The sequence below is a fragment of the Lactuca sativa genome, chromosome 5 (genome assembly GCF_002870075.4).
Source record: "Lactuca sativa cultivar Salinas chromosome 5, Lsat_Salinas_v11, whole genome shotgun sequence".
NCBI classification, from domain to species: domain Eukaryota; kingdom Viridiplantae; phylum Streptophyta; class Magnoliopsida; order Asterales; family Asteraceae; genus Lactuca; species Lactuca sativa.
Genome location: NC_056627.2, coordinates 338,439,476 through 338,455,161, shown reverse-complemented (window position 1 = coordinate 338,455,161; position 15,686 = coordinate 338,439,476). Strand labels below are relative to the sequence as shown.

The window sequence follows — 15,686 nt, the reverse complement described above, 5'->3', positions numbered from 1 at the left end:
TGACACACCATAAAATGACATTTTTCAAAGTTTAAAACCAAATTTGTCTCAATGCATCTTTTTAAAATTTTGGTGAGATTGGCCAAACACTCTTGAAAGAAGTTTCCATGTACCATAAAATCGTACATGAAAACTTCAATTATATTCTCAACATATTCTGAAAAGATACTAACCATACATCATTGGAAAATAGCCGAGGCGTTACACAATCTGAATGGCATTCTCCGGTATGCAAAAGTGTCAAATGGACATGTAAATGTTGTCATTTCTTGGTCTTCCGGTGCCACCGGGATTTGGTGAAAACCGGAGTACCCGTCTAGACAACAATAATGGGATTTCCCGACCAACCTTTCTAACATTTGATCAATGAAAGGCAATGGGAAATGATCTTTTCGTGTGCTAGCATTAAGTTTTCGGTAGTCAATACATACTCTCCACCCGTTTTGCACACGGGTGGGGACCATCATACTTTTGTTGTTCTCGACCACCGTGATCCCCGTCTTCTTCGGCCCGACTTGGACCGAGCTCACCCATTTGCTATCCGAGATTGGATAGATCATTCCCACATCTAAGAGATTCAAAATCTCTTTCCCGCAATCGTCCAACCCATTGCTTCTTTATGTTCTTCAACACTTTGAGGAGTTTCTCTTCTTCATACTCGGTTAAGTGAGTTGAAATGATGACCGGAAGAGTCTCGTTGTTTCACAAGTACAAATACTTCAAGTGTTGAGGAAGGAATTTTAATTCCAACTCCGGTGGTTGAACAAGGGAGGGAGGTAATCTTGTGTGAGCTTGAGGTAATTCAATTTGTTTCACACTAAATTGAGTGGTTTTCTTGATCTCCAAATTGTTACCCAATCTTTCAACTTCGGGTTCTAGTGAGTAGAGCTTCAACTTCTTGGCCAATTTTCCACAATCAACCCCTTCGCTTCAAATTATCTCCTACATGTCACCATTAGACAACTCGAATAACTCTTGGGTTAATGGTTCAATAACATCAGCAAATCACAAAGATGAAACATCACTAGGATATCTCATAGCATCGTAGATGTTGAAACTTATTGTTTCCCCATCAAACTCCATCGTTAAGCTTCCCGCATATACATCAATCTTTGTTCTAGCCGTCTTCAAGAATGGTCTCCCAAGTAAAATTATACCCGACTTTGAGGACACTTGTTCATCTAGATCAATCACATAGAAATCCGTCGGGAAGACTAATTGGTTCACTTGCACCAGGACATCTTCCAAAACACCTCTAAGAAAGACACTTGATTTATCCACAAGAGAGATTATGACACCAATTTCACTTAGAGGACCAACATTCAATGATTCATACATTAAATAGGGCATGACATTAATAGAAGCACCAAGGTCAAGTATGGCACTACTAAAAGTGACATCTCCTATCTTGCAAGGAATCGTAAACATTCCCGAATCTTTACACTTAGGTGGAAGCTTCCTTTGTAAAACCGCAGATGCGTTTTCATTCATAGAAATTTTCTCATTTCTCTTCAAATTCCTCTTGTTGGTACAAAGTTCTTTAAAAAACTTTGCATACCTAAGGATTTGCTTGATTGTATCAAGTAGAGGGATATTTACTTCCATCTTTCGAAAGTTGTCCAAAATCTCTTTCTCCTCCATTTTCTTCTTTGAAGTTGCAAGTCGAGAGGGGAACGGCGGTTGAGTGGCTATTGGAGTTACTGGGGGGGGGGGGGGGGGGGTAGTCTTCCTTGGGACTCCGACTTGTGCATCATCCTTGATTATAGATTCTTCAATGGGAATAACTTCTATTTCTTCCTCTTCATCCCTTGGCTTCTTCTTTGAACTACTCTCTCTGGTTTGTTTGCCACTTCTCAAGGTCATCACATTGACATTTGGGTTCTTTTCGGTTTGAGAAGGCAATTTACCACAGGACACCAACTTGCTTATGGATGTAAATATATCTCCCTTTCTGCTTCAAGGTTGGAGATACAAGTTCTTGTCTCTTTTTGGAATTGTTGGGTACTGGTGGCTAAGGACTTGACAATGTCTCCAAGAGACATTTCGGAGCTACTTGGTTGGGATTGAGGAGGTTGTTAGTAATGTGGAGGATGTGGTTTGGGTTGATAATGTGGTTGCGGGTGTTGGTAATGAGGTTGTGGTGGTGGATAGGATGGTCTAACCAATGCATTTTGAGGCAATGGTCTTGGGTTGTAGCTCATGTTGGGATTTGGCTTCCAACTTAAATTATATGCATTTTGGAAACCGGATGGCTTGGTGTGGTAGTTTTGGAATTCTCCCGTAGCATTCACATGTTCCGCATCTTCTTGGAGAATGGGACACATAACTTTTGGATGTCCCATGGTTGCACATATTCCACAAACCATCACTTGGGGAGTTTGTCACATGACTAAATTTTGGACAACGGAGGTTAAATCTTTGATTTGAGACTCGAGATTTGATGATCCCACTTCATTGAATTTTTGTAGAGTTTCTCTCTTCATATCTTGGTGAGGGCCAAAATGTTGAGAATTTGTGGAGTTTTGCTAAAGACATCTCCACCTCTTGAGGCATAAACTAGTCTTCTCTCCATTGGTAGCAATCCCTCATAGAAGTGTTGAATAAGGTGTTGCTCCAGAATTTAGTGTTGTAGGCAACTATAGCACAAGTTATTGAACCTATCCCAATAATCATGGAAAGTCTCATTTTTACCTTGGCGGATTCCACAAATCTAATTTCTAAGACTCGATACTCTTGAAGCGGGATAGAACTTATCAAGAAAAGCTCTTGCCATGTCTGTCCATGAGCTGATTGACCCTGGTGGAAGATAAAATAACCAATCCTTTGCTCTATCGGCCAATGAAAAGGGGAATGCCCTTAGCTTGATTTGGTCATCAGTTGAACCTTGTGGCTTCATGCTAGTGCAAATAATGTGGAACATCTTCAAGTGCTTATGTGGGTCTTCATTCTCTAATCCATGAAAAGTTAGGAGGTGATGGACTAAACGTGACTTCAATTCCGAACCTCCTTCCAAAACTGGGTAATTAATACCGGTTGGAGTTTGTGTAACATCGGTTTCCATCATTTACCTCAAAGTTCTCTCGGGAACTTCTCCTCCATCTGCCATTGCAATTGGTTCAATAATGGGTGGATTTTGTTGTAAGGGTGGTGTTTCGGGAATTTCTTGGCGAGCATCGGGACTAGAATCGGGTTCCGTATCACTGGAGGAAGCGGTTTCAACCTCCGAGTTCTCGTGAGGGTTGGAAGTTTGACCACGTTCAACTCATTTTTCCTTCGCCAAACGCCTTGCTTCTTTTTCAATTTCCAGGTTGTAAATCAAGTCACCTGTACGCTGAGATCTGGGAATAGAGAAACAAATTGATTAAAAATAAACCAATCCCCGACAACGGCGCCAAAATTTGCTGGTTGTCGAGGCCAACAAAATAAATACCCTAAATATTACACACTAAAATAGTGTACAGTGCTAAAGGGATCGTATCCACGGAGATTGGCTCAATTTAAATCTCTATGTAAATCACTCATTCAAGTACTTGTAAAACAAAAGTAAAAGTAAACCAGGGGGTTTAATTCTTTTTGATTGTTTGACAAAATTATAAACAACTACAATGTAAATATGACAAGTAAACAAGTAAAAGATTTGATTAAATTCAATGAAGTGAAATTGATTGATTTTGGGATACTCCACATGGATGACATGGTTGACTTATCATTAGACTAAATGGAGTAACACCTGTGAATTAGTTTAACTTGACTATAGCAATTCATAAGCACAAATTACCTCAACTCTTCTTAGATATTAAAATAATGAGAGAAGCACTAACACATTCCCTTAATTAAAGTCACAAAATCAATGAAGCATATAATCTTGTGAAAATCAATTAGCTCTGAGTTCTAAGATTCACCAAATCCATAAGATAATCAAATGCTTACATTATCATTATGGAGGAAACATTCCCATGGTCTAAATGAAATGAAAACAAACATATAAACCATTTGTTGCTTACAAACCTCAAAGTCCATTACTTAACCAAGAAATTGATCAACAAAAATACATGTTCACTCATCTAAGCTCATGATCAAAGATAAACAAACATAAAAAGAAGTTTAACTAGAGAACATTTACATAAACTTCAAACACAAGGTAATAATAGTCTTCAAAACAACCAATCATCCCTGAGATTAAACCCTAATCAACCAAGTGAAAATCTAGCCAAGCATGGCCAAAATAAAGGAAATACAAGAAAGTTTAGTGTTACCAAGCATTGTTCTAAGAGCAAGATGGAAAGAAAATAACACCAATCTTCAATTCTTCAACTTCTTCTCCGATCTTCTTGAGAGCAAAAGAGTGCTTTTCTCCTAATGTTCATGATGAAAAATTCCCCTAAACTCTAGCAAAAAAGGCTCATTTATGGATTCAAAAAGTTGCACAAAAGCTACCCACAAACTTTCCACAAATAAAGTCAATAAGTCAAAAATCGGGATCAATTCAACACAATTCACGCGGACCGCGTATGGGTCCACGCGGACCGCGTGGGTCTCGCTGATTGTGGGACTTGGGCTATTTAAAATACAATCTAGCCCAATCTTCTCATTCACACTTCAGCCCACATGCATAACTCTTGAGAGCCTAATTGTGTCATTCCAAAGCCTTCAATGATTGGTCCAATGCTCCTTTAATCTTCCATAGCTCAAGTCTATGTCGCCTCATCATTATTCTCGCTAAAAAATTAAGTCCAACTTGATTTCTTGTTTATGCTAACACCAAGCTCAATCGCACCACTTCAAGTCCACAAGCAAACCGCAAGCCTCCAAAAGTCCGACATTCCTTCCATATCTCCAATAACAATTAATCTTCGAAAAATCCTGCAAATAAGCTCAAAAGACTGGAAAGCACCCGGTAAAGGAGAAAAATAATAAAAAGAGAAAATATGCATGAAGATTAACTAAATTGAGATGATTTTTACTAAAAAAATAAACTATGAAAAGAAGTAAATAAAATAACTATCACTTAGCCCTAAATCTAGCATTTGATCACATAATCATATCATAACATAAACTTATATGGGTAATTTGGGAGAACTTACTTGAGCTCGGCTGATTGCATGCACCACACCCTTTTCTCTTTTCAAAGTTCTTATTCCTTTTTAGAAAACCTTTTCCTTTTCAAAGTTCTTTTTATAAAAAATGATTTGTTTTGAAAATTTCCTTACCAAGACCTCAGTTTGAGCTCAGTCACACCTGAGAGTGTGTTCGAATCCCTCTAACCAAGGCTTTGATACCAACTTGTAACATCCCAAAAATCATGGCCAAGAATTTCTTTTAAATACATTACTAACCAATAAATATTAAAACATTTCAATCATACTAAAAGGGTTTTATAACAAATCAGAGTATCTTTTCAAAACACTTGTTCATTTTATCAGAGTAAACATCCCAGGCTAAACTTCTTGATGTGTGCCATGCGATCATCCCGAGGCCTTCCCTCCGCTACCGGAAGTACTTGAAACCAAAACTGAAAACCGTAAGCACGAAGCTTAGTGAGTTCCCCAACCTACCACGTATCATATATGCATAACCAGAAGCACATAACCGCATATTGGGCCCTCGCCCGCTACATCGGGCCCCGCCTGGCATTAGGTCCCACATGGCATCGAGCCCTGCTCGGTATACATATCTGTCTCCCTTAGGCCCCGCCAGCCTCCTGGCCTCGCCTGCTACATACATACATACAATCGAATAGAATACTAGAACGTACATAAACATACTCTAATTGTACCCTGATCTAAAGCCTCGCCTAACTTGGGCCCCGCCCCTGATCTGCTACTGAAGTAGTGGAACCCCGTCCATACTCCTACTAGTAGTGAGATACGGGCCCCCACCCACACTCACATCCTTCCTATCACGGGCCCTGCCCCTACTCTGCTAATATCGAGACATGGAACCCCATCCATACTCAGCTAGTGATGAGATATGGGACCTCGCCCACACTCACCTCCCTACCAGGCACATACTAGTATCACAGAGACACGAGTATAATCGAGCATACAATATAAGAATCTTCCTCGGGATTTCCCCGGCATCGGACCCCCAGTCCGGAGACATACTATTATCTAACATACCTCGGGCTTACCCTGATATCGGGTCGTAACCCGGAACAAATAACAATAAGTGCCTAGGGCTAACCCCTGTGTCTTCATTCTATACATAAACATAAACATGAACATAATCATAATGGGCTGACATTGTGGCTGTAGACCCATGCACACAATGAGGAGACTCACCTCACACTGCTGAAAACTCGTTGAACACTTCTAACTGCTAACAGGAGACTTTTGAACCGTTGACCCTTTGGCTTCTCGAACTATCAATACCCAAAATAACATTTAGACCACAATATTACCAAAAGTCAACCCGATCAAACTTGGTCAAAGTCAACGGTCAAAGTCAACCTCCAGTTGACTTGACTCGCCGAGTTGATCTACCAACTCGTCGAGTCCATACCCCTCCAACCCCATACAACCCCGACTCCACTTGTCGAGTCTAGCAAGAACTCGACGGGTTCTCCTCTAACTATACAATCGGGACCATTTTCATCCGACTCGCCGAGTTCGACCCTGAACTCGTCGAGTTCATCATCCATATAAGAATGTGTCTAGGCTGTGACTCACTGAGTTGTATGAACAACTCATCGAGTCCATCTTCCTAAACTAAGAAGATTGCCTTAGACTCGCCGAGTTCTTCCTTGAACTCGTCGAGTACGATGAACTTCATGACCACTATGGACTTAGACTGGCTGGGTCCTTAACCACTCAACTCATACCCTTTAACAGAAGGGTTTTGGGGTAATAACTGGCCTGAATCGCCGAGTCCAACAAGTGACTCGCCGAGTCTCTCTATGTCCAACTCTATTCAGACGATTTCATACAAGCTCAAGGCATCTAAGACCCAGATCTAGCCTCCTAGGGTCAAGTTATCACACGAAGCCACTACCTTTGCACCCATACATGGCCCTTTTTGCTCAAAAGGCCAAAACTACTCTTTAAACTTGGCATCGGGAGTTCTAATGGCATAAAACTTACACCTTTATGCTTTTACTACTCAAGACACTCCTAGATCTGAAAGGATTTGGCTTGGGGACGTCCAAATCCCACAAGAAATCACCCTTGGTCGATAAACTTCATAAAAAGAGATATAAAGAGATCCAACAAACTAGAAGTCAAGGAAGGAACTTGATTACCAAAATGAGCAGCAAATGGCGTGAATCTTCTGGATCTACTCCTTCCTCCTTGAACCTCCAACTTTCTTCTTGTTCCTCCAAACTTCAAGAATGCTCCAAAACTCTCAAAATGACTCACAACACAAGGGAGGCTCTAAGGTTTCGTTCTGGGCTTGAGAGAGTATCAATGGGGCTGATGAAGGCTATAATTTTCCTTAAATAGGATACAAGGCCCGCATTTAGGGTTTTCCTCAAACCTAGCCAACTCGCCGAGTCAGTCTTCTGACTCATCGAGTGGGTCACTAAAACCGCGACCAAATCACGCTCCTACTCGTTGAGTCACCCATCTACTCGACGAGTCACTTCCTCATTTGAGGTTTTCTTCTCTTTTCCAGCCTTCTGAATTCCGGGTGTTACAATATCATTGGAGGAAAAGAGCTTAAGCCAAGTCGATGTTGAATGGTTTTCTAGATAACCATTTCGAAACATGGTTTTGGTGCATTTGGTATACTGGTACTGGAGTGGTGTTAGTGATATTGGATACAATGTATAAACATCATGTTTGGTTGTAGGTATGCTCATGGACATACCGTGTAGCACCCTCAAACGACAAAATATTATGTTGCACATGTATAGTGAAGTAGTGAGGATTGAGAACCATGGATAGTGTTACGGATAGGAGCCGCGCCCCATTTGGTGCACTGGTACCCAGGTCACGTTGGTAGTGAATCGTAGCAAACGCGGAGTACCATGGACAATGCTAAGGATAGGGGTCACGCCTCATTTGGTGCATTTGGTCGCCAGGTCATGTTAGTAGCGAATGTGATCTTCCTTGGGGAGTTTAGTGATGTTTTAGACCCTAGTTAGCGACAGACATTAATAGAAATTATAGCGAAGAAAATAATTTAATAATTACTGCGATGAAAAGAATTTCCAGATTAACATGTGCAACTATATATTAGTAACTTTCAATGGATAATGCATGGATTGATGCGATTGCTTGTTTTGACATAATGTACATGTATGCTTTGTTTCCATATTATGTGCTTGAGATTAACTCAATATGTTGTTTCTTGTCTGTTGTTGTGGCATTGGTATGGGTATAGGTAGTTAGACATTGATGGCCTGGTAAGGTTGGATCTTTTGGGTAGTTATAGCTTGACACTAGTAATGATACCGGTTTGAGTCGTGTTGTAATATTTCATTTACATTTGGTTTAGTATTTGTTTGATTCGAATTTTACAACTTTGAATTATGAAGGATGTTTATGAAAAAATTTCAAGTAACACTTGTGGTGTTTTTCTTAACAAGACTTCCACTAACATTTTTTGATTAATATTTGTTAAAAATAATTTTTTTTGTGAAAAATCATGATCTTACATACTACTTTGAAAACATAATAATATGATGATGATAAGCATTCATTTTTAATTATTTGTTCGACAATTCCTATATCAAGTACCCTCTTTATAATTAATTAGTTTTGTAGTTTTAGCTAACTAACCTAAACATTGTTATTTTATCTTTCCATTGTTCCCAACTGTCAAGACTTAGCCTAAAGTATAATATTTAACATTCAAAATGGAGCATGAACAGAAAACAATGACATTTGTTCAATTTCATATTTTAAGGAAAAAAACCAACGCATCAATCAAATGCATAAGATATTTTTTAAAGTTTATTTTAAATTAATAGAATTTCAATCTTTATAACCGAAGAATGATTTAGTAATTAGATTTCTGTGAAACAAATAGGAAAAAACAAATAGAAAATCATTATTTTACGGTTTACGTTTTTTTTTCTTTTTTTCTCGTAGGTGATCATCACAACTAATAAGAAAAATCATTGTTGTTCACCAAATCCTTCTAAACTTTTTACACAAGCACATAAACACGTTGATATTTTGGTTTCATTGACACAAGAATTATAATAGGAAAAAACGTAGTGCATTATTCAAATGAATAAGATTTTTTTAAGTTTACTTCAAGTTAATAAGTTTTAAATCTATGTAAGAATAGTAATTAGTTGGTTGGTTCTTTTCTTTAACTGCGAGGAACGAAAGAAATTCATAAAAGAAATCAACCGATTCAAGGTATTTGTTGGTTTGTTGGTTTGCTTATTCAATGAAGTTTGTCATTGATCCAACCTCGACACACACACACACACAGATATATATATATATATATATATATATATATATATATATATATATATATATATATATATATATATATATATATATATATATATATATATATATATATATATATATATATATATATATATATATATAGTCTTTGAACCATTTCCATGCTTATTCCACATACAACAATAAGTTTAACTATATTTTATTTTAAAAGTTGAAGAGTTAACACTAAATTTAAAATTAGAAACGAGTTTAATGTGCTAAAATCAAATTAATGGTGATTAATTAATTTGAATTTGAAGAGTTATGTAGGTTTCAAGTAAATAAGTTGTAAGAAATCAATAATAGCAATATATTTTATGTTGGTTTGAAGAGTCGGAATTAAAACTAAAATTGCAAATGAGTTTAATTACTAAAAAATGAAATTAAATTAGTTAATTAGTTAGAAGTTGATGGGTTGTATAAGTTTCAAATCAATAAACGAGTTTAATGTACTAAAAATCAAAGTAATGGTTGTTAATTAGTTGCATAAACACTTAGGGAAATAAGCCTTTTAAGAAACCATGATGAATATATGAATAATATGATCGAGGTAAATAGGAAAATGTTTTACATTACGTACTTTTGGGCTGATCTTCATAAACTATGCTTCTTCGAGTTTAGCTTGAATGATTAATTAAAATTGTTATCTAAAAGATTACAATTTTGATTATATGAAATCTATCAAAGAAAAACATGAACACAAAACATTAGCAATATTTCATAAACTCATTGCATAAAAACTTAGGGCTAAAAGCCTTTTAAGAAACCAAGAACTAAAGGGAGAAATATAGAATCTAAAGTCACATGTAATAGTTTATATAACATGTTTGATATTAAAACAATTAAAAAAAGTTATTAAAGGATAATAGAAATCCATTAGAAAATATAAAAAGACAGCGAAATCTCTAGAAAAGTCTTAAAAATTTACCATAATTTAAGAAAAAGTCCCAAACTAGAATTTGTTTACGAAAAAACATGAATTACCGGTAAAAATGACGATTTGACCATTTTTTCCCGGTTTACCGGTTTCAATACTTATCTGTTTCCTTAAAGTCCCATTATTTTACCCTAATTTACGAATAAGTCCCAAACTACAATTTAGTGTCGATTTCGCCCTTTTCTCCATCAAGCCTATATTTTATCAGTTTATTGTTGATTTAGACACGTAGTCATTAAATTAGTTGATAAGATAGGTACGATGATTTATATAATACTATATTTACTGTAAAATTTGATATCCATCTCAGTGGCTCATTTATCACTATGTATCTAGGTTAGTAATAAAACTAATAAAATGTGTGTTTCCAAGAAAAAATGGCAGGAAATGAGTTGATGTCTGATGTGATGATGTGATGGATATATTCGTACATAAGATTAGATAGAAAATTTGAAATTTATTATAAACATAATACATGACGTAGTTGTTGCTAGTTTTGGTGATTATTACAGTCTTCATCGAATGCATTTTATATTACAAAAAATATACAATATATCAAGATATCAAGTTTTATGGTAAACATAACATTATATAACCTAACATATCCATCTCATCGGCTCATTTAATGATTAGGCGTCCAGGTCAGCGATAAAATTGGTAAAATGTATATTACATGGAGAAAATGGCCAAATCATCACTAAATTTTTGTTTAGGACTTATTCGTAAATTAATATAAAATAATAAGACTCTAATGAAACATGTAAGTAAAGAAACCGGTAAGCCGGGAAAATATGGTCAAAACGCCATTTTTATTGCTAATTCATGATTTTTCATAAACAAATTTTAGTTTGGGACTTTTTTTATAAATTAAGGTAAAATTTTAGGACTTTTTTGGAGATTTTCCAAAAAGACATGGGGTTTTAAATAAATGTGGAGCTCTGAAATGTGTCTCTATTATAGTATAGTTTAAATATAAATGTCAAATCAACAATTTATTTATATATTTATACTAAAATTGAAAATGAGGAAATTTATTTAAAACTACAAATGAGTTTAATGTATTAAATAGTGATAGTTAATTAGTTGGGAATTGATGAGTTGTATAGGTTTCAAATCAATATGGTGTAATTGTTAAAATTACATGTTATATTTTTTTAAGATATGTTGGATAAATTATGTCTGCAAATAATAATTTTTTAAATAATTAATTATGTGCATAATCAAAATGTATCAAATGTTTATGCAATGATATTCTTAAAATTAATATTTTAGATAATTGAAACTCACCGAAAACTAACTTCGACTATTTGTTTAAACAATGATATTAGTTTTGTTATACCTAATTATCTAATTTTAACTATTTTTCTTAAAGAAAAACTATAATAAATGGTCCATGTGCTTTCGATAAATCTGATATATCGTCTTTAAGTTCAAAAAGTCTCATAGATGGTCCTTGTGCTTTGAAAACTTTTGATGTTTCATGCTTATTGCTCACTCTGTCATCGTTTGTTTGTGAAGTGAAATACATTTCCATCATTTCAGTAACCTAGAGACCATATATGATTTTTTTTATTAAAGAAAAGTGTCACACCCCCGAACTAGGACAACGGAAACGTCCGGGGGCGGATGACGTCATTGTATAGTATCATAACAATTGAATATAAATGGACATAGCAATCCACACAACATACATTAAGAGATACAAACTTACATTGTTATAAAGTTTATTTGTTCAAAGTTTACACAATATTAACTAAAAAGTAACAATTTGAAGGTGCAAAACAAATCCAGTTCCCGATGGCTTAAGTACCTGCTTATTGGTTCCTTGAGAATACAAGTCATTTTGAAAATCGTCAACAATGTATGTTAGTGAGTTCATAAGCATTTTTGTATGAAAATCGGTTTGTATCTGTTTTGTTTGAAAGGTATTGTATATTTCCAGAAATTCCGATATTTTCTATAATAGTGAATTGTATGTCTTATACCGAAGACATAAAATGTATGTATGCATGTTTCTTTGTATGTTCCCAGAAAATCCAATATTTTTAATATATGAAAATATGTAGTCTTAAACCCTATGACCGAAATAGTGGTAATAGTATACTGAAAACTAGTATTTAGTTTTATAATATATAAAATTAGTGGAGTGTGAGCTTCCCGTAAACCAAGATAGTATTGTTAATCCCTATGTGAGTCATTATAACCATGCTTGATATGACTGTATGCCTGTTGCGACATTCTTCAGGCGTCGGAAATAGGTAAGATACTGGTCACCCTAGACTAGCCTCGTCTAGCTGTAGCGAAGAGCTCAGGTGTGGGGGTGTCAATCCCCGTATAGATCTTTACACAACTACCTCACTCTCCCTCCAGGAGACTCTGGTTATAATTACAGTACTTAGAGTGTACGCTAGGTAGGTACAGTGAAGATAGTGTCTCACTAGAGCGTTAACAGATTTACGCGAACTTTGACTCCCTTTTATTATATAATGAAGTGACTTCACTAGTGTAAATTCATGACAAGCGTTTTATGACACGTGTTTTACAGGTTTCATGACATGCAGTTTATGACACACGTTTTAATAGTTTCATGATACACGTTTTACGACATGTGTTCTGTGACACACAAATTGTTCTGTCAACAGTTTCTCTTGTAATCTCTTTTGCGAAAACTAGTTATAAAACTTTATCTAAGTGGTTAATAATTGCCATATCTAGTGATAAACATAACAATATATTTCTTAGGTTTTAAACCATCCAAAAATAGTTACGACAAGTTTACGACTACTTTACTAATAAAATTATTTGGAATAAAATATCAAACTTTGTAGTTTTGTTTGACACCTTTTTACCGGTTTGTAAATTTGTAACACAAAATATTTTTATTTTGGGTCAACTCTAGTCAATCACGATTTTTATGTAACAAAATGATAACAAACACATGTGTCAAAACTTTTATGTTGTTAACACATGATATTAACCTTTTTATACAAGAATATGTTCCATGTTCATCATATAATCATAGTGCATGAAATTGTCCAACGGAAAAATGCATTTTAACTTATAACAAGTTTATAAAACACGATTTTTATGAATGTACGCATGAAGTTTTCGGCATCAAATGCACAAATCATTCCATAAACAAGTTGGTGCATGTAAATATCCAATGGATAAGCGAAACTTAAGTTGTATTCCCCCCCCCCCCAAAAAAAAAAGAATGAAAAGCACGAAAACATGGGGGTATGAAGCTCACCTTGGTTGATTTCGTGTGGTAGGAGGAAAGAGAAGAGAAGTGATTTTGAGCCTAACTTTACACAAGCTTGAAGGTCACTCGAAAATTGCTAGTGTTCTAAGGAACTACACACAAAAATGTATGTGTAAACATGATGATCTTAACTTTAAAATGTATAAAATCACTTGAGTTTTACAAGAGACTTACCAAAATTTCCTAGGACCGATTTTGTGGTGATGATGCTTGAAGACTTGACTTTGTTCAAGAGAGGAAGAGTGGTTTGGTGAAGGAATGAAGTAGCAAGTGTGGGATATCCCACTCTTTGGCAGCAAGTATTAATGGGAAAGGGGAAGAAAAGTGCTTTGTTGCATGGGAAGTAATCTAGTGCATTGCATGGATGCATGGAAGGTAATTGCATGTGTAGTGTTGAAATATGTTGGGTAATGCAATGTAAAGTTATGAGGTGGCACCATTTATTCTTTATCTATTCCTTTTTTTCTTTGTCTAAACTCCCCAGCCGAAACCTCACAAGTTTTCGGCCATAGTGGGCTACCCAATGGGGGTCTTCGGTCTTGATGGTCCATTAAGGGCGGGTTTCTGTTTTCTAGTGGTTATGGGCTTTTGGGCTTAATTTGACCCAATGAGGAGTTTTCGGCCAAAGGAAGGCCTAAGAAGGGAGTTTTCGGCCTATGTTATTTGGGCCGAGAACCCTTAGGCAAAGGCCCAAAATTGATTTTTGTTTAGCTATAGGGTCCACTTAGGTTTATAAGAGGCTATGACAACTTGATTCTTAGTGTATGCACATATGTATTCATATAACCTTGTTTTTATGATTTTAAATAGTTTAATGAAATAAGGTTACATAGAGGAATTGTCTGTACATGAATCACAATCTCAACCCTAAATTTGCCAGTTGTGACATCATCCCCCCGTTAGAGGAAATTTCGTCCCAAAATTCGTTATAGAGAAGCTCTCAAGAACTAGGGAAGAGATATGGGTACTTCTGCATCATTTGGTCTTTGCGTTCCCAGGTGAAATCATGTCCTCGTTTGGCACTCCATCGGACCTTCACTATGGGGATGTGACTTTGTTTTGTTCATTTCAGCTCCTTTTCCATAATTTCAACAGGTTCCTCAACGAAATGAAGGTTCTCATTTATTTCAATCTCATCAAGCGGGATAATGAAAGTTTCGTCAGATAGGTATTTCTTCAGGTTTGACACATGAAAGACTGGGTGTACATTGCTGAGCTCTGATGGTAACCAAAGTTTGTAATTGTAGTATGATTTTCATGATCCAACCGCGGGACATCATCTTCATTAGGAAAGCTTGTTCCAAGGGATTTGGGAAGACCATAGTTGTTTGAACCAGACATCTACAATGGGAGAAATTCAAGTTAGTTGATTTAAGTCTTTAATATAACACCCAATATGAAATATTAATGCTAGGACCCAGCACAATATTTTATAACTTGGAAGAGGGATTCCGTAATCCAAGCTATAAAATATTTGAAGGTGGGCGAATGACAATTCACCAATTTCCACCATGAAAAAGGAAATAGGTATTAGGTTTTAATTGGATTGAAACTTCTAGATCTTTTGAGATTTATTGAACTTTTCAATGGCATGTTTAAATATCGGTTGTGCCCTCTCAAGTTTGTGACTGGGATGCCGAGGATCACAAACAAGATGTGAATAACCATGCAAATTAACTTGGTACCCTTAACTTTATCACCTAATCGATGTGTCGGTTAACCACACGCACTCCACCAATCTATGATAAATATTAAGTTACCCTTTGCCACTCTTACTAGTCCATGTTAGTGTGTCGGTTAACCACACACGCTCCACCAACGATTTGGTAAGGCACAAAGTGTAATTTCATGGGTTAGCACCATATTCACATTTTCCTAAAGTAACTAAGATTGGGAATTTATAAGTGTTTAGTTACTTTATATTTATCATTACACTTTTAATAAAGGGAGAAATTAGATTCCTATCCTACCCGTTCGGCTAACTACCCTCCACTAGTCAAGGAAGCGGTGGGTGAGAATAGAGACCCATTAAACTGCCATTTTATAGGCAGTAACCTTATACCCCCCTTATAGCCCGACTTCG

At 36.1% G+C, this 15,686-nt stretch overlaps 1 protein-coding gene across 1 annotated transcript; it reads right to left on the bottom strand.

Moving 5' to 3' along the window:
- Positions 1 to 1,005: 1,005 nt before the first annotated feature.
- Positions 1,006 to 1,863, bottom strand: LOC111921085 (uncharacterized). The gene has a single exon (XM_023916673.2). The coding sequence runs from the start codon at positions 1,861 to 1,863 to the stop codon at positions 1,006 to 1,008; it is 858 nt and encodes a 285-aa protein (XP_023772441.2).
- Between the last annotated feature and the right edge of the window lie 13,823 nt (positions 1,864 to 15,686).

What these genes read in the sequence shown, in the direction of transcription:
- LOC111921085 (XM_023916673.2), bottom strand. Translation starts at nt 1,863, where the DNA reads ATGACCTTGAGAAGTGGCAAACAAACCAGAGAGAGTAGTTCAAAGAAG.